The following is a 19,995-nucleotide window of genomic DNA, read 5'->3' as shown; positions in this document are numbered from 1 at the left end:
GATAATGTAATAGACCTTTTTTATTGTCGCATGTTATTACTTTATTGGCCTAATATTGAAAAATCCCATGAAGATGTAATAACTGGAGGTGATAATGTAATCAAGCTTTTTTTAATGTTGCATGTTATTAAGTTATTGGCCTAATATTGAACAATCCCATGAAGATGTAACAACTGGAGTCAATAATGTAATAATACATAAATACACATTATACCCCATTATATATATTTAGTGTTCCTCCTGTCATTCTATTACTTGCGTATTCTACATTTTCCAGTTGTTTTTAAAACTTTAATTTCAATTTCAATTTGAAAAAAGGAACATTACAACAGAGCGCAAACCTCCCAAATAAAAGAGGTGAAACTACTTAAGAAAAAGGGTGCGACACAACGTCAGTGCACATTATGTTTTTTCGCTCTTCAAGAGGCGTTTTTGGACAAAAATACAGTAAATGCAGTGTGTGACTGTTAACATAGATGAAATGTTTATTCACCTTGCTGCTATTTCTTGTCACAGTGTCCTTGTCCATGACAACAGGAATGACTGTTATTAATCCTCACATAACAACCACAGCATGCACAGCGTGTATGAGAACATGACCCATCCTACATGAAACAATAAGAGCAGGTTCGATGCTCACACGCTGATTAATAGACGGGCTTTGGTCTTCAAACTGAGGTTTTGATTGGTTATCGACTTTCAGGCCACAGGCAGCTCGTGATAGGCTGGATACTGTCCAGTCACATGGTGACAAATCTGTAGAAATAAGAAACATCATGGTTTAAAAATGCAATACATTGATTATGTCTAAAGAAAACACATAAAATGGAAATGGACTGCATTTATATACCGCTTTTCCATCTGCATCAGACGCTCAAAGCGCTTTACAATCATGCCTCACATTCACCCCGATGTCAGGGTGCTGCCATACAAGGCGCTCACTACACATCGGGAGCAATAGGGGATTAAGACCTTGCCCAAGGGCCTTTAGTGATTTTCCAGTCAGGCGGGGATTTGAGCCCATGATCTTCTGGACTCAAGCCCAACACCTTAACCACTAGACCATCACCTCCCCTGGCAAAATGTGTGACTGGTGCTGAGTGAAGCTTTAAGTTTGCTGAATTCTACAACACAGAGGAAAGTGAACTGAAGACCTCCTGGTTCCCAGAACACAGTCTCCTCTGAAAGTACTGCAACAACAACAAAAGCCTGTGGTTTTTTTTTGTTTTTTTTTGTAATACACTTCGGGTGGAACCTTGGCTCCACTTTTACTAGATGTTTTTGGGTTCATCTTTTCACAAGGGACCAAAAAAAGTCTTTAATCCACACAGTACTGACTTAGAATGGCAGCAGCACCATCATGGGTTCAGGGCTGCAGGTTCCAGCCTTCACCCCTCTGTTGTTGGGCCACAGAAGTACTGTGCCGAGTGGGCAGGATTACTTTGAAATGTAACTCGTTACTGAACATATAACACAATGGGAATAGTTTGGATTACTTGTCATCTGAAGACTTTTCAGTTACTTCAAAACCAGTTACTGAAAATGACGCACTTCAAACTAAAACCAGGACACGACCACAGATACTTGTTTGAAGCATATGTCAGACCGAGCGTCGGTTTCTCCCGCTGACCAGGTGTCGCGACCCCGAGCTGCAGCTTCAGCCATAGGAGGCTGTTGGAGCTCGGTCTGCCACCTCGTCTGGGGCGGCGTTTTATCTGGACTCTGAAGAACTGTGTTGTAAATGACCTGCAATTCTCTTCAAGGTGTTTTATAATGATGACTCACATTCATCCAGACACATAGCAATGACAGGGTGTCATGTGCAGCACACTCGGAGCAACTTGGGGATTAAGGACTTTGCTCAAGGGCAACATAATGATTTTTCTGTCTGATCTGGGAATTGAACCCGTGGCCTTCTTGTCACAAGCCCATTTCACTAAACAACAAATTACTACCTTCATTTTCTCCTATTCACCCCACCCACAGCAAAAAAAATGGAACAAGGACCCTGATCTATGAGCAGGTCGAAAGCTGCTGCCCCTAGCAACGGTACCTAGCAACGGTACCTAGCGCACGTTCACCCTCCGTTCTGACTTTGTAGCAAATAAATCACAGATATTAATTATCACAGCTCTCACCTCGACAAGCATTCTGTGTCAACAAGCCCAGTGGCCCCTCTGGTTTTTTTTTTTACCAAGTTCAACTTCACCATCTCCTATCGATCTCAGAACTGTGAACCCGACACTTTCCCAAACAGCCTTCTTCCTCTCCCGAGTGTCTTACAGTCTGCCGTTTATCAGTTGACCTGGTGTGTTGGTGAACTGGATTCTGACCCTCCGCTTTTGTTCCTGGATAACTTACTTGCTGCTGCTCACAGTTGTTAAACTGTCTTTAGTTCAGGATTTACAGATGCAGAAAACCTTTGTTCAAGTCCTGATCATTCTGGATTCATCACACAAACCTCAAATTAACTACAGTCATTTGAATTAATGCCCTTGTTTTCAGATCAACTAGAAGAAATTACTATTGAATCAACAAATAGAGAACAAATGATAGAATCACGAAACAAAAGAGTCACAATCAGTAGATTGTTGGTCACTGATGGATTTTTATGACGGCAGAAATACTTTAAGGACTTCACAAAGCAAAAAACAACATTCTCCACCTTTTTCCATCAGATCCTGGATCATGAACTGTGGCTGACTGTACTGAAGGCTCTTCAGGGGTCCATGGTCTGCTGGACATTATGAACGTCAGACTTCCCCGGGTGCCTGGTTACGTCAGATCTTCCTTGTTGTTCTTTGTTTATCTGATTTTTGCTGTTGGTAACACGGTCAAGTTGAACTGAGATCCAGACTGTTTGCTGGTCATGAGGTTGTGCTGATCCGACTTTTCTGAAGAAACATTGTTCCACTCTTTGCTCTCTGATTAGATGCACTGCGATCTCAATTCATGACTTCATCATCAACAAACATGTTTTTCTACTGATGATACAAGAACCAAAATGTTCCTTTTTCCATTGAGTGTTCAGGTGATGAATTTCTGAACCTGCTTATTCCACTTAAAGGACGTGTCACAAGAAATCAGAAGGACTTAGGATTTAGGCTGATAGTGACTTTCCGGTGATATACCAGGGTTTACTTTGTGCACTTCCGTGACCAGTCTCAAAGTACAAAGCATTTGCAAGAAACAGCTACGGAGACTTCCAAAAACTAAGTACTCGTAGCGTTTACGTAGCTTTGAGGTAACGTCCTAGTCCTTTTGTTTAATGGAATGTAGGTACTAACATTAACAACGGAGCCACAGATTAATTGCAAAGTTTACATAAATGTGATGTTGTGTTATGATGACTTTTTTAAGTGAGAAGTGTTCATTTTGATGCAGTCACAGTAAATGCAGCAGCCACTCTCTGCTGTGAGAAGACATCATGAACGCAACCTATTACAGTCTCTGCTAGAGGCTCAGCATTGTGCATGCCTATAAGTATTGTCATCGATATAACTGAAACATCTAAAAAATACATCTGTGTGATCAGACAGCCCAAAAAACAGCGGAGAGGTGCATGTGTATGTTCACAGTGGGAGTGGCGGTTAAAACAGCGTGCTGCTCCAGTACAAAGAACAGAGTCCAGACACATCAAGATCCAATATCAGACACACTCTGTCGAAGTAAAATAAATATAACAAAGTCTACCAGCTCCACTGATGAAAACAAAGTACAAAAGGAAAAACTGAACAGGGCACTCACCCACTTGTAGAATGGTTTCCAAGATTAAATCTGTAAAGTCCACTCCATCAAAGAAGTCCTCATGTACAGATCACGAGCAATTGCTAGTGACAGAATAATGTCCCATGGCAGCTCCAGGTCAGCTCCTCATAAACTGCTTTAGCGATACGGGCACGTTGAAAATAAAGTATTGTGACTTTTTCCATTGTAAGAAATACATCTGCATGTTCAGGCAGCCTGTAAAATGGCATCGTGCATTAAAATAGCGTCCTGCGACACAGACACCAGAGTCACCACGTTAGGTTCCAAAATCCAACAGACTCTCAAAACATTAAGAGTTTCAGGGTGAAGTGTGTCATCTCCACTCTGTACATCCTATGTAAATCCGAACAAAACATTTGCGAGTGAAAGCTCAGAAGCTTTGTTATTAGACGTAGCAGCGTTCGTTTCACTCTGTTTGTCCTAAAATGTATGTTACACCCTATGGTGAGAAATGCAAAGTAAGACATTTTCCGGAAATGCATCTAACTCATCAAGCGAGACGGATAATTAGCAATAAAATACATCAGCAACCACTAATTATTACAGCATGTGCACAGACAGACTTACTATCATGGAAACTTTGATGTGTTGCGAACCGGGACGTTAAATACAACCCCAATTCCAATGAAGTTGGGACGTTGTGTAAAATGTAAACAAAAACAGAATACAATGATTTTCAAATCCTCTTCAACCTATATTCAATTGAATACACCACAAAGACAAGATATTTAATGTGCAAACTGATAAACTTTATTGTTTTTGTGCAAATATTTGCTCATTTTGAAATGGATGCCTGAAACACGTTTCAAAAAAGCTGGGACAGTGGTATGTTTCCCACTGTGTTACATCACCTTTCCTTCAATAAATAAGTGTTTGGGAACTGAGGACACAGATGCTGGCTTTTGAACTTTGCACTGGTAACAATCTGGATAGTCATTTTCCTCTTTTGTCCGGAGGACAAGACGTCCATGATTTCCAAAAACAAACTGAAATGTGGACTCATCAGACCACAGCACACTTTTCCACTTTGCGTCTGTCCATTTCAAATGAGCTCGGGTCCAGAGAAGGCAGCAGCATTTCTGGATGTTGTTGATGTTTGGCTTTCACTTTGCATGGTAGAGTTTTACCTTGCATTTGTAGATGTAGCGACGAACTGTGTTAACTGACAATGGTTTTCTGAAGTGTTCCTGAGCCCACGTGATAAGATCCTTTACACAAGATGTCGTTTTTTTAATGCAGTGCCGCCTGAGGGATTGAAGGTCACGGGCATTCAATGTTGGTTTTCGGTCTTGCCACTTACGTGTAGAAAGTTCTCCAGATTCTCTGAATCTTCTGATTATATTATGGACTGTAGATGATGGAATTCCTAAATTCCTTGCAATTGAAGATTGAGAAACATTGTTCTTAAACTGTTGGACTATTTTTTCACGCAGTTGTTCACAAAGTGGTGATCCTCACCCCATCTTTGCTTGTGAATGGCTGAGACTTTTGGGGATGCTCCTTTTATACCCAATCATGACACCTGTTTCCAATTAACCTGTTCACCTGTGGAATGTTCCAAACAGGTGTTCTTTGCGCATTCAACTTGCCCAGTCTTTTGTTGCCACTGTCCCAGCTTTTTTGAAACATGTTGCAGGCATTCATTTCAAAATGAGCAAATATTTGCACAAAAACAAAAATGTTTATCAGTTTGAACATTAAATATCTTGTCTTTGTGGTGTATTCAATTGAATATAGGTTGAAGAGGATTTGAAAATCATTGTATTCTGTTTTTAATTTACATTTTACACAACATCCCAACTTCATTGGAATTGGGGTTGCAGAGGATTAATGTCAACCTCCCCAACAAAAAAGAATTGCTTCAACCTCAAAATACTGACTACCGGAGCAGCAACCAAAAAATCCAGGATCAATGACAGCAAAATAACACGTCCTAGCATTTTGGAGAATGACCCTGAATTGAGGGATCATGAGCCGTTCTCCGCCTTGCTCACCCCATCACCACAAGTCCTGCATTCAATCGTAGGTATAAATTTAGTGCTTGAAACGACTGGCAAGAGTCCAACAGCAGAGGCCATAAAAATCTATACAGAGCGCTAACCACTCACCCCATCACAGAGTCCGACACTTCAAACAGGAAAACCTGCACATTTTCATTTGGAATACATATAAACATTCCAAAAAGGGAAAAGCATTTTATTGATACTCTGTAGAAAATTGGGTTTACTTTAAAACAGTGGTGACTGCTGAGATTCAGGGTTCTAAAAAGGAACAGTTTACACCATCTGTCACGCTTAATGATCACGTTACTGGGTAACATATGTCATACGTCACAGGGCGATGACTTTCTTTGACCTTTACGTAGGAGACCAAGTGTTCAGTACAGTCAAAATGGTTCTATCTATCAATCTTATTAGCTGAAATAATAATTTGCATCAGTCACCTAATCTGCAGCAACTTTTGAACCCTGTAAAAATGGAAACTGACCTCTGTCCCCACTTCTGCTGTTTTTTTGCCTCAGAACAATCAATCAGTCATAGACAGTCCAAACTATACCTTTTTGGAATAGCTATAATAAGACAAATAATCTACTAATATAAGCAGCAGGTTGGTCATGGGTTACAGTGTCCAAAGGTTCTTGAAATGGAGCAACATTGCCACCTGGTGGACACTGACTATTGATGTAACAGTAAATAAGGTTGTGCCAACAGGTCTTTAAAATGTTGATTTGTGTGTAATCCTTCATTGACCCATACCTGGTTATAGCTGCCACACCTTTTCAAATCCCCTTGGAAAAATGGCCACAATGTCATATCAAAGGGTGTCCCACCCTGGGTGGCCACAGGCCCACAAACTAATGACCCTGAACTCCTGAATGAAAGCAACTGAATCTTATGAGTCAGTTGGAGCTTTACAGCTGATTAAGAAGTAACTGATGTCAAATTAACTGTGCAGATTGAAAGTTGCATTGAACCCACCTGCCTTTCGATGTCAGCCAGCAGGCTGCTGGCCCCCAAACGGAAGAGATGTGGGCACAGCCAGTCATTACCCAGCTCCTCTTTCATCAGCGTGAGCCACACAAGTGCCTCCTGGGCCGTCCGGATCCCTCCTGCGGGTTTAAAGCCCACCTAAGCAGAAAACATCTTTTTTTTTTAAACGGAAAGGTCTGATGAAGACAAGTCTAGTTCGGGAGTGATGACAATACTCTGGCTATACAACTGATCTATCCCTGCCTCTCAAATGGAATCATCTATCTGCCAGAGTCGGGCGTCCCTCTGACCTTCTCCAGCCTTCAGGGGCCTCAGTGCTGAGGCACCTGCATGCTGGAACCCCAAAGAGAAACACTATCAAAACTTATGCTCCCTCACAATGCAAGAGGTTCTCCTCATCTTAGTCTCTCTCAGAAACCACACATTCTACACACAGTCATTCCAGCAGTACCCAAAAAAAGACAATGTAACAAAGACGTCCACTCATTGCCTGAGGTCAATGGTTAATGTCCAAATCTCACAACCATCCTGCTAGACAAAAAGCACCAAAAGCCTAAAGACTTGGACCTTTGTTCTCCTGCAACGATATCAGCATCACCAAACACCACAACCTCTTGACTCCAAACCTCTTGACTCCAAACACTATTCCCAGGTATCTCTCTTAACCTCAAAGGCCAAGGACCCACAGACAAGAATGCCACTGCTGAGCAGTGATGCTGGTAACGCATTACTGAGTAACTTAGTACTAGGGCTACTAAGTACATAGTAGTTACTTAGTTACACGTTATGACTGCTTTTTACAGTAACAAGTAATCTAACACATTAATCTTTCCAAATCAGGTTATAGTTACTCCTCTGAGTCACTGTGCGTTACCATTATTTTTGTATTGGGGTCAACTGCAGCTCACAACAGCCCTCAATTAAAGGTCAACTTTTGAAGGCATTTTTTCATGCTATTACTACTACTACTAATACTACTTAACAATAATAATAATAATAATTTCAACAGCTAAAATGTTTAAAAAGAATTTAAATGTTAGAAAAATTTTAGAGGGTCATTTCGTGTGAAATCATCAGGTGCCTTCCAGGTCACCGACTCGGATTCTCATGATTTTTTTGTTTTGTTTTTTTGCAAGTACAGTAGTGTTCAGAATAATAGTAGTGCTATGTGACTAAAAAGATTAATCCAGGTTTTGAGTATATTTCTTATTGTTACATGGGAAACAAGGTACCAGTAGATTCAGTAGATTCTCACAAATCCAACAAGACCAAGCATTCATGATATGCACACTCTTAAGGCTATGAAATTGGGCTATTAGTAAAAAAAAGTAGAAAACGGGGTGTTCACAATAATAGTAGCATCTGCTGTTGATGCTACAAACTCAAAACTATTATGTTCAAACTGCTTTTTTATCAATCATGTGAATCACTAAACTAGTATTTAGTTGTATAACCACAGTTTTTCATGATTTCTTCACATCTGCGAGGCATTAATTTTGTTGGTTTGGAACCAAGATTTTGCTGGTTTACTAGTGTGCTTGGGGTCATTGTCTTGTTGAAACACCCATTTCAAGGGCATGTCCTCTTCAGCATAAGACAACATGACCTCTTCAAGTATTTTGACATATCCAAACTGATCCATGATACCTGGTATGTGATATATAGGCCCAACACCATAGTAGGAGAAACATGCCCATATCATGATGCTTGCACCACCATGCTTCACTGTCTTCACTGTGAACTGTGGCTTGAATTCAGAGTTTGGGGGTCGTCTCACAAACTGTCTGCGGCCCTTAGACCCAAAAAGAACAATTTTACTCTCATCATTCCACAAAATATTCCTCCATGTCTCTTTAGGCCAGTTGATGTGTTCTTTGGCAAATTGTAACCTCTTCTGCACATGTCTTTTATTTTTTTGTGGGGGATTCTTGCAAATAAATTAGCTTCATACAGGCGTCTTCTAACTGTCACAGCACTTACAGGTAACTCCAGACTGTGTTTGATCATCCTGGAGCTGATCAATGGGTGAGCCTTTGCCATTCTGGTTATTCTTCTATCCATTTTGATGGTTGTTTTACGTTTTCTTCCACGCGACTCTGGTTTTTTTTTGTCCATTTTAAAGCATTAGAGATCATTGTAGATGAACAGCCTATAATTTTTTGCACCTGTGTATAAGTTTTCCCCTCTCCAATCAACTTTTTAATCAAACTACGCTGTTCTTCTGAACAATGTCTTGAACGTCTCATTTTCCTCAGGCTTTCAAAGAGAAAAGCATGTTCAACAGGTGCTGGCTTCATCCTTAAATAGGGGACACCTGATTCACACCTGTTTGTTCCACAAAACTGACAAACTCACTGACTGAATGCCACACTACTATTATTGTGAACACTCCCTTTTCTACTTTTTTTTACTAATAGCCCACTTTCATAGCCTTAAGAGTGTGCATATCATGAATGCTTGGTCTTGTTGGATTTGTGAGAATCTACTGAATCTACTGGTACCTTGTTTCCCATGTAACAATAAGAAATATACTCAAAACCTGGATTAATCTTTTTAGTCACATAACACTACTATTATTCTGAACACTACTGTATATATATATGTCTGATGAACACATGCAAAATATTTCTGCTTAATTCCAAGTAGTTTTTTTTAGATATAATTTCTTTAATCAGGGTAACTTTACACTTGTGAACGCATTTTGAGCTTTTTGTCATATCTCAGCTAAAAATGCAGATATAAAGCTCAAATTTGGAAAACACCCTATTTGGGCACACCAGATACAGTAGTAATTTTCAAAAATGGGATACAGAGCTAATTTTTCATTCTGTAGCATCACAAAAATGGCAGTTTGTCCATTCTCGCAAAAAAAATACAAAATTTCAAAGAACTACAGTAAATAAGGGATTCAATGGATAATCTTCATATTGTAGAATCTGGGGTACTATATATGTGTGTAAAACATTGTGGTCATAACTTGAAGGGTTTACTGACTCTTGAAAATCAAACATGATCGTAGAATGTCAAAAATAGGCCTCCAGTCTCTTTATGATTTGACCATGTGGACAAGTGCTCAGCCACTTCATAATTCTTTTGTGGAGCGCTTATTGATATACCAACTTTAGGTCAAAAATTTTTTTTTTCATCTAGCTCAAATAACTTCATAGTAAAAAAAAAAATACTGTAATAAAATAGGGTACCGTAACATGGCGCAAACCAATTTTGAACCTGTATTTGCATATTCAGAAAGCAGTATATCAGCTCTGAATGAAAGCATAAAGCTCAAATTTGGTGTTTACAATATTTGGCATCCCAAAAATAATGGATCAACTTTGAAAGACAGATTACTGAGCTTATTTTTTCTTTCATGGCATCATAAAATTAGCAATTCAGTCATCAACGCAATATTCAATTGATATTATAGAAACAATATGCCTGGTAAAAAGAAAGGGTTTTTATTCTACAATTAGCATAAAATAAACATTAATAACCATCATTAGATTTACTTTGTATAATTACAAAAACACATTTTTGTGGTGATAGGGTTTGCAATCAAAATTTCCTGGAGTAACTGATCTGTAAACTGACATCTGCAAAATACTTAAACTGAAAAAATATATATTATGAATGATATTCACGTCTTGTGAGATTTTTTTTTTCAGTATTCACATTTTGCAATTAATGGTTTGCGGATAATTCATGATTCACAGCTGATTCACGTTTTGGGGGTTAACACAGTTAGTGCATAAACCAACAGACTCAAATTCCTCACTCAGCTTCTCAGGTGCTGCTTTGCCTCCATGATATCCATTGATTCCTGAAAGATCACAGCACTGCCCATGAAGTCAAGGTCAGGAAGCCTTTCCTCACCAACAAAAGCACCCAAATCACTGGTTTCCACAACCTGACCCAACACCCAGTCCACGCATGCACTGAACAGAGCAGGAGCCAGAACATGACCCTGAGGAACACATTTCAGTGTCCCTGGGAACGATCATTTGAATCAAGCACACTGCAAAAATCAGTGCAGGCTGCAACACAAGTACTGTCAGTATTTGTGCCAATACAGTATGAACAAAAACCCAACACTCTCTTGTCTGTGTCTAATGTAGAACCTCAGTCCATTTGTTCTCTCAGTGGCTCATGATAAAGGCAGCGGGGCAGGCGTCTGTGACATGAACCACAGTCTGCCTTACAAACTACGGAACCTTTAGAGATCCACCTTTCTTGGCAATGACATGCATGTCTCTGGGCTCTGAGACTTTGATCCTGAGACACGCCTTACAGAGCTGTGCGGTCTCTGGACTGAGACATTCTGGCAATGCAGCAGAACAAATGTCCAAGTCTCTCGTACCCTGGTTCTTCCTGTCATAATGTTTGGAGGTTAACCGCTGACCTAAAGACTAAATAGCTTTGGTACTTTGTCTCTTAGGAGGATTCTTGGTTTCCGTTGGAATGACTTTGTGTCAGGTAAGATCAGGCAGACCACTTGCACTGGGCCACGAGGTGTGTTTCTCTGGGCCTGATCCAGGGTGCAGAACCCTTGATGTTGAGGACTGCAGTGGCCAAGAAAAACACCAACAAATCACCAGGCTGCAACAAACGGAGAGCTATTTCTGGGACGCAGCAATGGACGAGCTGTCAGCCTGGATGGTTGCTATCCAGAACCCACAGTGGTTCCACAGTGTGTTGGATGTGACAACATACAGTGCCAGCATGTGATCCCCCACCTGACGTCAAACAAAGGCCCAGATATAATCCAAGTGTGTGAATAACCGTGTCACGCAGACATTCCATTTTTTGTTTACTTCATTATGTGAAAGCATTTTATTTTTCTGTTATTCAACAAGTAAGTCAGCCGTAAAGATCAGGGACACGAGCGGAAGTTGATTTTTGCCAAAGGTTAACGTCTCATGAATAAACAGTTAAGACTTTGCCACATATTTGAGCAGCTTTTGTCACCATGACGACGGGTGACATCAGCATTTCAACATAAAGTAAAAAAAAGCACTTATAAATGTCAGAAATACATGATTATTTGGTACACAGGCATCGGATCAAAGCGCTGTTTTACTGGACGGACTCCCTCACTGACACTGTGGGATAATCCAAGAGACAGGACACGGGCGTGCACGTGGACAGGGCCCAATCAAAGAGGACACAGGCGTGCACGTGGCCCAATCAGAGAGGACACGGGCGTGCACGTGGACAGGGCCCAATCAAAGAGGACACGGGCGTGCACGTGGCCCAATCAGAGAGGACACGGGCGTGCACGTGGACGGCGCCCAATCAGAGAGGACACGGGCGTGCACGTGGACGGGACCCAATCAGAGAGGACACGGGCGTGCACGTGGACGGGGCCCAATCACAGCGGACACGGGCGTGCACGTGGACAGGTCACAATCAGAGAGGACACGGGCGTGCACGTGGACAGGGCCCAATCAGAGAGGACACGGGCGTGCACGTGGACGGGTCACAATCACAGCGGACACGGGCGTGCACGTGGACGGGGCCCAATCAGAGAGGACACGGGCGTGCACGTGGACGGGACACAATCAGAGAGAACACGGACGTGCACGTGGACAGGGCCCAATCAGAGAGGACACGGGCGTGCACGTGGACAGGGCCCAATCAGAGAGGACACGGGCGTGCACGTGGACGGGTCACAATCAGAGAGGACACGGGCGTGCACGTGGACGGCACCCAATCAGAGCGGACACGGGCGTGCACATGGACAGGGCCCAATCAGAGAGGACACGGGCGTGCACGTGGACGGGACACAATCAGAGCGGACACGGGCGTGCACGTGGACGGGACACAATCAGAGAGAACACGGGCGTGCACGTGGACGGGGCCCAATCAGAGAGGACACGGGCGTGCACGTGGACAGGTCACAATCAGAGAGGACACGGGCGTGCACGTGGACGGGACCCAATCAGAGAGGACACGGGCGTGCACGTGGACGGCACCCAATCAGAGAGGACACGGGCGTGCATGTGGACGGCACCCAATCAGAGAGGACACGGGCGTGCATGTGGACAGGGCCCAATCAGAGAGGACACGGGCGTGCACGTGGACGGCACCCAATCAGAGAGGACACGGGCGTGCATGTGGACAGGGCCCAATCAGAGAGGACACGGGCGTGCACGTGGACAGGGCCCAATCAGAGAGGACACGGGCGTGCACGTGGAAAGGGACACAATCAGAGCGGACACGGGCGTGCACGTGGACAGGACACAATCAGAGAGGACACGGGCGTGCATGTGGACGGGATGGAAAATGCAGAAATAAACACAGAGGCGTCAGAATTGTGGCTTGCATCGAATCGTGAGTTGTGTGTACTGTTACATCCCAAGATGACGACACAACGGAGTCCTGTACCTTGTGACCTGTACACAGGAAGTAGTCCCGGATGGCCCTCGCCATCACCACGGCGACGGGGTAGGTAGCGTTGACGGCCTCCTTCCCTGTAGATGTCTTGATAAAGTCAGAACCTATCAGGTAAAAAAATAAAAAGGTTAGGCATCGTCTGCAGCAGGCACTCAGCGAGTGCAGTGTGTATTCAGACTAACTGCGCGCATCACTCAGTGCTCTTCCTGTTTAGCCTCACAACACTTGGCCTTTATGGAAGATCCAACAGGCGATGAGCTACAGAGTGACGAACAAAGTGCCGAATGGACTGCAGAGAGACGGAGGATGCGGCAGACCAGAACGCGCGCCGCCGCCGATGGCTAACGGAGGGCAACGCGTGCTCATCAATAAAGGCCTTAATTTTTTCTTCTTTCACACCCAATTATGTTTTGTCAGCTTTCCTGATAAAAATAGGAGATGAAATGACATTCTTAATAGATTACCCGCAAACTGCAGACTGGAGCGGGTGTTAGGGGGCGCAGGGGGGGCTGGGGGGGGAATCATCCCTTCTGCCTCCCCGGTGGATAATGACTGTTCATTACTGAGCAGAACAAGATGAACATTTTCCAGATCATTAAAGACATGTTCTATGTATTTTTCCAGTCAGGTCGTTTTTTTTCCCTCTTCCTCATCGTGGCATAATCCTCAAGATTCGTTATGGGGAGTCTTAATTACCAGATAATGGATAACAGTTATTAAATGCAGCTGACAGTAATGAAGCTGGATTCATGTGTGCGGGCGGCGGGATAGTGGCGCCGAGCGGCACGGCGAAATAGGCTGCATAAGAGATTAATAGGTGAAATTATCATTCAATTTCAGGAATCTCATACGCAATTCATGGGAACAAGGGGAGATTAAGGAGCGCGCGCGGTGACAAAAGCAATGCATTTTAATAATGATCTTTACCGCAGCCCCTGACAATTTACTTCTCTAATCGGCTTAATATGTGATGGCTACTTAAGCATGCTGGGCGTGTGCACAGCTGGGCGTGTGCACAGCTGGGCGTGCACGTGAGACAGTCCCTACTCATCAGGCTGTCCTGAAAAGAAGGCAGACATAAAGCCAAGGTAACAGCACCACCCAGTGGATAAAACCTGCAATTACAATGTTTCAGAGAACTTTTTATTCATTCATTTATTTTATTATTTGACAAAGATAAATGTGGATGACTGCTGCAGTCATGTTAGGAGGTGAGGGGCTCCACACACACTACCAACATGTGAAGCATCTGATTATTTTCTTGTAACATTTAGAAAATGACAAAAGCAGATAATCCTCCAACATCTGACATCACTGTTTATATAAACTCTACAGTACTGAAGTTAAATAATCAAATCCACCTGTAACTAACAATTACAGATTAGAATCATTAAACTTTGTCTATTATTTTTTCAGAACAGTGGCGAACAAGTGGTTCATGTGCTTGGTTTCAGTGTGGAAGGTTCCCGGTGTCGCCGACTGAACATTCCCCCCTAAAATTCGGTCCCCCTGCCTTCACTGCACATGCGTCATTAGCCGCGGTTCACAGATTATCACCTCGTTTCTGCTTCAAGATGCCTCCAGTCATCATCTGTCTCAGCGACAGATATCTGAAGCTTTTGTTTGGGGAGTTGAAGGCTGCAGCAGTAAAAAACGCGCTGCCTTCGAGGTGGCAGGGAGGAAGCCAGGGTGAGGGGAGCAGGACATTACAGCCACGCACAACTGGAGACATCAAAATTGAGAAAAAATACTTTTAAAAACATTCTGTAGACTCCTGTTAAGCTGGATGTAAACTTAGTGCTCAACAAAAGCATTTACACACACACACAAAGTGCACCGGCCTGTAGGGGGAGCCACTGAGCGGCTTCACTCAGCAGTATTTCATGACTCAGTAACTGAGTGCAGCACAACTGGTTATCCTGCAGTTTAAAAAGAATATTTACCTGGAAACAGCAACATCCACCAATCAGAGACATCACTGTGTCTGTGAAGGATTGTGGGTAGTGTAGTGCTTTTCTGTGACATCGCACAAAACACATATTTTTGTCAAACTAAGGTGAAGATCAGAGACGGGGGGCAGCTACAGGAGCACGTGCCATCGTTACACAACGTCGTCGCTCTCAGTCAGTGAATTTTGGACAGTTACAACTTTTTAGCCCGTAATCTAAATCCCTATGGATAACATGAATGAGATTTTTACTACAGGGTGTTCTTCTCTTTAGGCCACACCCTCCCTTATTACACCAACAAATATCACCTGAAGATGTTTAAATCCAATAAGCCTTCAGGTTTGTAAACACAGCTTGGATTTGGAAAATATGCAATAAAAATGATAAGGTTAAAATACTCACGTGGCGAGCTGTAGCCCCGCCCCAGCCTCGCTGCACCGCTGACCAAAGGACTGATAGAATACGGGACAGGTTCTAAGAAAGGCCGACTGATGAACACTGCTGCATGCAGAACGGAAAGACTTCCCGTGTTTAAAATAAGATCTGTGTACTAAAAACAATGACGAGTCCTTATTTAGCTTCCCAGGTGGACTTGGAATGCAGGACAAAGCCTCGACCCCCCCCCCCCCCCAAGTAGGGCTGTGTCTTCATCACGCCAAACTAACTCTCCCTCCACCACCCCCCGCTGAAGCTCGAGCCACACCGGTGCCAACACCGTGGAGATGACATGGAAAATGAACATGCAGATGTTCAAGTATTAACTATTTCAGAAATATGGACATTTGTATTCAGAGTCAAAATTTAAATATTCTCATTATATTAAATGTACTCATATACATTATGATTTAAAATCATAAAAGTAGGTCAAAATGGGCTTGTTGCTGAAGGGTTAGGTAGCAGCAGAGTAGGTAGGTAGTTAAGGGGCTGACCTGCCATCATGGCCACCAGGCTGGCTTTGTAGACATTGGTGAAGGTTCCAAGCTCTCCAATAGCCAAGATGGTCTTCATATGGGCTTCACCACATGCTTCTCGAAACTGACGGATCTCATCGTACATTGCTGTAGAAGGAGGAAGGAGACAACCCGATCCATCAGCCATAACGTCACCCATCAAAACCTCAGAAAAACTCCGGAGCTTTCTGGAGAACCACACGGTGCCCCGATAGATAACTGGGGCACCATGACCACACGGTGCCCCAATTATCTAACTTCAGAGTGTCGCCATCAAGAATTTACTCAGCAAAATATCAAAATTGCACATTCATTTTATAGTCAGTTAACAAGCTCAACTTATTTTGTATGAATAAGACACATGAAGCAATGTGTCTTTTTGTAATTAGAATCTTACGTGAGGATACAATCAGGCTGAAGACGACCATCTTTTATCAAACCTACATGATGCTGACAGTCCATCAGATCTTAAGAGAAGTTACACTTCCCTTCATTGTAACATTTATGACCTTTGACAGAAAAGTGTCGCTTTGTGAATAAGCTCAATGATGCGAGTCATCAACATGTCGCACTACGTGAAGAATCTAACAAACTAATCCAGCAGTTGACCTCAAGTTTATAGAGACGGTTTTTAAGTGCATAAATTCTTGTTTGTAGTTTTAAGGTGGGGCAGCATGGTGGCTTAGTGGTTAGCTCTATTGCCTCACAGGAAGAAGGTCATGGGTTCAATTCCCACCTGTGTCCTTTCTGTGTGGAGTTTGCATGTTCTTCCTGTGTTTGTGTGGCTTGCTCCAGCTTCCTCCCACAACCAAAAGACACACAGGACAGGCGGACTGGAAGCTTTAAATTGTCCGTAGGTGTGCAGGTGTGAATGTGTTTGTTTTTCTGTGTCCCTGTGACACACTGGCTTCCTGTCCGCGGTGAGCCCCGCCTCACGCTCTATGACGGCTGGGATAGGCTCCACCCCCCCCCCCCCCCCCCCCCCCCCGCAACCCTTAACCGGAGTAAGCGGTTGAAGATGAGTGATGAGTTTTAAGATTATTAAGTCAATAATTTTAATTTTACGTTTGTTTTTTGGATATATTTTTTTATCTGATGAATAAAGATATTTGAACTGAACTGAAACACAACAGAAACCTTTCAACATTCCATTTTTTCCACCTCTTTAACTACAGGATAAGTAAAGAATACTTTAGGTGGACGTGCAGCAACTCCAGAGTTGTTCATGTTCTAACATTACTCTCTGCAGTTATGTTGTCCTACCTTTCCACTGTCCCGTGAGGGCAAGCATCCTGTTGATGACGATGTCGATCTCAGTGGCACCGTCAGCCACGGCCATCCGGACCTCCTCCAGGCGGGTTTTCAGTGGTGTCTGACCTGCTGGGAATCCAGTGGCCACTGGAAGAGGAGGAAGTACACAAGAGCATGAAGAACAAATACAACAACAGCACAGCACACGTCTACGAGGCCTCCACAGCCGCCTCAGTGTCAGCACGAGGACCCGTGGAGGACTGCGTCGGTGTGTTTACCGGAGGCAACAGGAAGGCTGGAGTTAGATGATTTTAATGACTTGACAGCATCGGCCACACGTGATGGATACACACACACTGCTGCCGTCGTCACTCCTGACAGAAAACAAAAGAAGAAACACACCAACATACATTCAGAAACACAAAAAAACAGACGACCTCATGCAACCGCATACGCATGTCAGAGTGTCCGGGGCCACGCATCAGCCCACCCCTTTATGAAGAAACAAATTAAATTAATTTACATTAAAGCTGATTAAATGCCAAGCTAAAATTAAATAATTTTGTGAGTCTAGCACATCGTGAAAAGCAAAATATTGTAAGATGTTTTTCTTGTCCCATCAACAGTGCGCGCTGGTAGTGGAATTGAAATTTATGATGAAATGTGCTGATTTGGAAAGACTCTTGTGCAACAGGAAGTGCTGTGGGAGAACGGCTAGTTTTGTGAAGGTTAAGACAGAATTCTGCTGCTGATGTGAGAAAGTAGCTTAATGTCGACCGGACGTCCACTAACAAGCTATGAACAAGGACACAACAACCATCTGGAAAGTTCTCTGTCTGATGTCCATTCAAAGTTTTGAGTGTGCACAGAACTTTCTGAAGGATTCATCAGACATCAGCTGGCAAAGAACACATTTAGTGAATGAGACGACACAAACAGGTGAGTTATATGTGATTTATTATTTATTTGTGATGAAATCAGACATCTTATTGAAATGGTGGTTGGCCATGTTGGTGTATCAGCCCCTCTTCAGGCAGAATTTCACATGAAATGCTCTGGGCACGTGTGAATACAGTGTGCCGCAGATGCTGACCTCAGCCCTGTATGCGTATACTGAGGGCAACCCAGAAGTTGGTATCTGCTCCATCTCAGCCACAGTGCCACATACAACCCATCTCCTCTAACTCACCCCATAAATGTTCTTTCTCCATCTCTCAGCCTACCTGTGGGGCATATGCACTGATGACATTCATCCTCACCCCATTAGACCCTTGCTTAACCTCTAACACCATTTCTCCTCCCATTCACACCATGATACAACCCGAATCCACCTCTGATGCTCCTCGCCTTACTTGCCTTCCACCTAGTTTCTTGTACACATCTATCTTTCTCCTCTCCATCATATCAGATGATGCTCTCCCTTCACTGGCGAAACAGCCAACATTCAAAGTTCCGATTCACTTCCACCCTTCTAACTTTCCTCCTTTCCTGTTGCCGTTGGACACATTCTTCACCTCTTCTTCTTCATCATCCAACAGTAGCCCAATTCCACTGACACCCTATTGGACAACAGCACTGATGGTGGTCGTTTAATTTCTCAAACACCAATCAATCAATAACTAAATGTGCCTTAAATGGGCCAATTCTGACTGGGTCATCCCAAGATTTAAACAATATCAATTTATATACAACTTAGCACTGATACAAAATATGAACAGCCATCAGACTATAAACATTCAAGTTGTGGCATTACCGAGTCCACAGCATTAACCCAGTGACGGCATAAATAATGTGGCCAAAACTCACCTCCACTGGACTCAGTAGTGGACCATGAATTTGAAACACGAGGTTGTTCATCCCCTGCTCATGTAGCTCAGTGGATAAGGAGCTGGCCTGCCAGTATGTAGACTCAAGATTGAACCCTGCTTGTGGCATCTGTCTGTGTCCTTGGACAAGACGTTTAATCTGTACTGTCTCGGTCCCCCCCCCCGGTAGTTAATGGGTGCTGGCCTGGCCTGGGAAGTAACCTGAGATGGACTAGCAACCTGTCCAGGGAGAGTCGTGGACTCTTGTCCACTTCACACCAGAGAATCTGGAGATAAGCACCAACACCAACAGGCCTCAGCTTGTATTTCATTAGGCTGCGGCTGTTGATGATTAAGTTAGTGACAAATTATGAACAGCATTCACGAGGGATTTCCCAAATTGTCCCGAAACGTTGGTGGGGGTTCTCAGTGTCCCAGGGCCTCACTCTCAGTGATGGGCACAGTTCAGCTAATCCGCTAACCGCTAATTATCAAAGTTAATGTTTTTGTTAACGGATTAGCTTTTCAGATAACTTAAAACCATCAGCGCACCAATTAGCTTCCTTTAAATTTAGTTCTACAAACTTTCAGTCTGCTAACTTTTCTTTTTTTTTGCTGGTAAAGTGAGCAAAGCTTAATTAAGCCCTAAAATCTAATATTTTAGTCCCTGGTCGTGCGTTAGCACTGGTACCACAGTCTCTTATGCAAAGAGACTGGTAGTGTGTTTTTGAAAACATGACTGATTGGTCCATCTGATACGTCGGCCGCTATTGGCTATTACACCACGCTCTGTGATTGGTTGTGGCGCAACCACCAAAAATGTGAAAAACAAACGGAATGGCACTGGTACCACAGTCTCTTTGGAGGAGTGGAACCAACTTACGTTGTAAAC

General features: G+C 43.3%; 1 protein-coding gene across 1 annotated transcript in view; it reads right to left on the bottom strand.

The window, feature by feature from the left end:
• Positions 1 to 435: 435 nt before the first annotated feature.
• Positions 436 to 19,995, bottom strand: part of dera (deoxyribose-phosphate aldolase (putative)) — a 30,654-nt gene continuing 11,094 nt past the window's right edge. The window contains exons 4-9 of the mRNA XM_034165453.1: positions 17,577 to 17,672; positions 17,311 to 17,445; positions 16,027 to 16,155; positions 13,140 to 13,252; positions 6,747 to 6,896; positions 436 to 756 (exon numbers count right to left, since the gene is read on the bottom strand). Of these exons, the coding sequence (XP_034021344.1) occupies positions 700 to 756; positions 6,747 to 6,896; positions 13,140 to 13,252; positions 16,027 to 16,155; positions 17,311 to 17,445; positions 17,577 to 17,672 (680 nt within the window). The 3' untranslated portion in view covers positions 436 to 699. The remainder of the gene's footprint in view (positions 757 to 6,746; positions 6,897 to 13,139; positions 13,253 to 16,026; positions 16,156 to 17,310; positions 17,446 to 17,576; positions 17,673 to 19,995) is intronic.

This window comes from Thalassophryne amazonica, unplaced genomic scaffold (genome assembly GCF_902500255.1).
Source record: "Thalassophryne amazonica unplaced genomic scaffold, fThaAma1.1, whole genome shotgun sequence".
Lineage (NCBI taxonomy): Eukaryota > Metazoa > Chordata > Actinopteri > Batrachoidiformes > Batrachoididae > Thalassophryne > Thalassophryne amazonica.
Note: the sequence above shows the minus strand (reverse complement) of the source record. Positions and strands in the feature narration are given on the sequence as shown.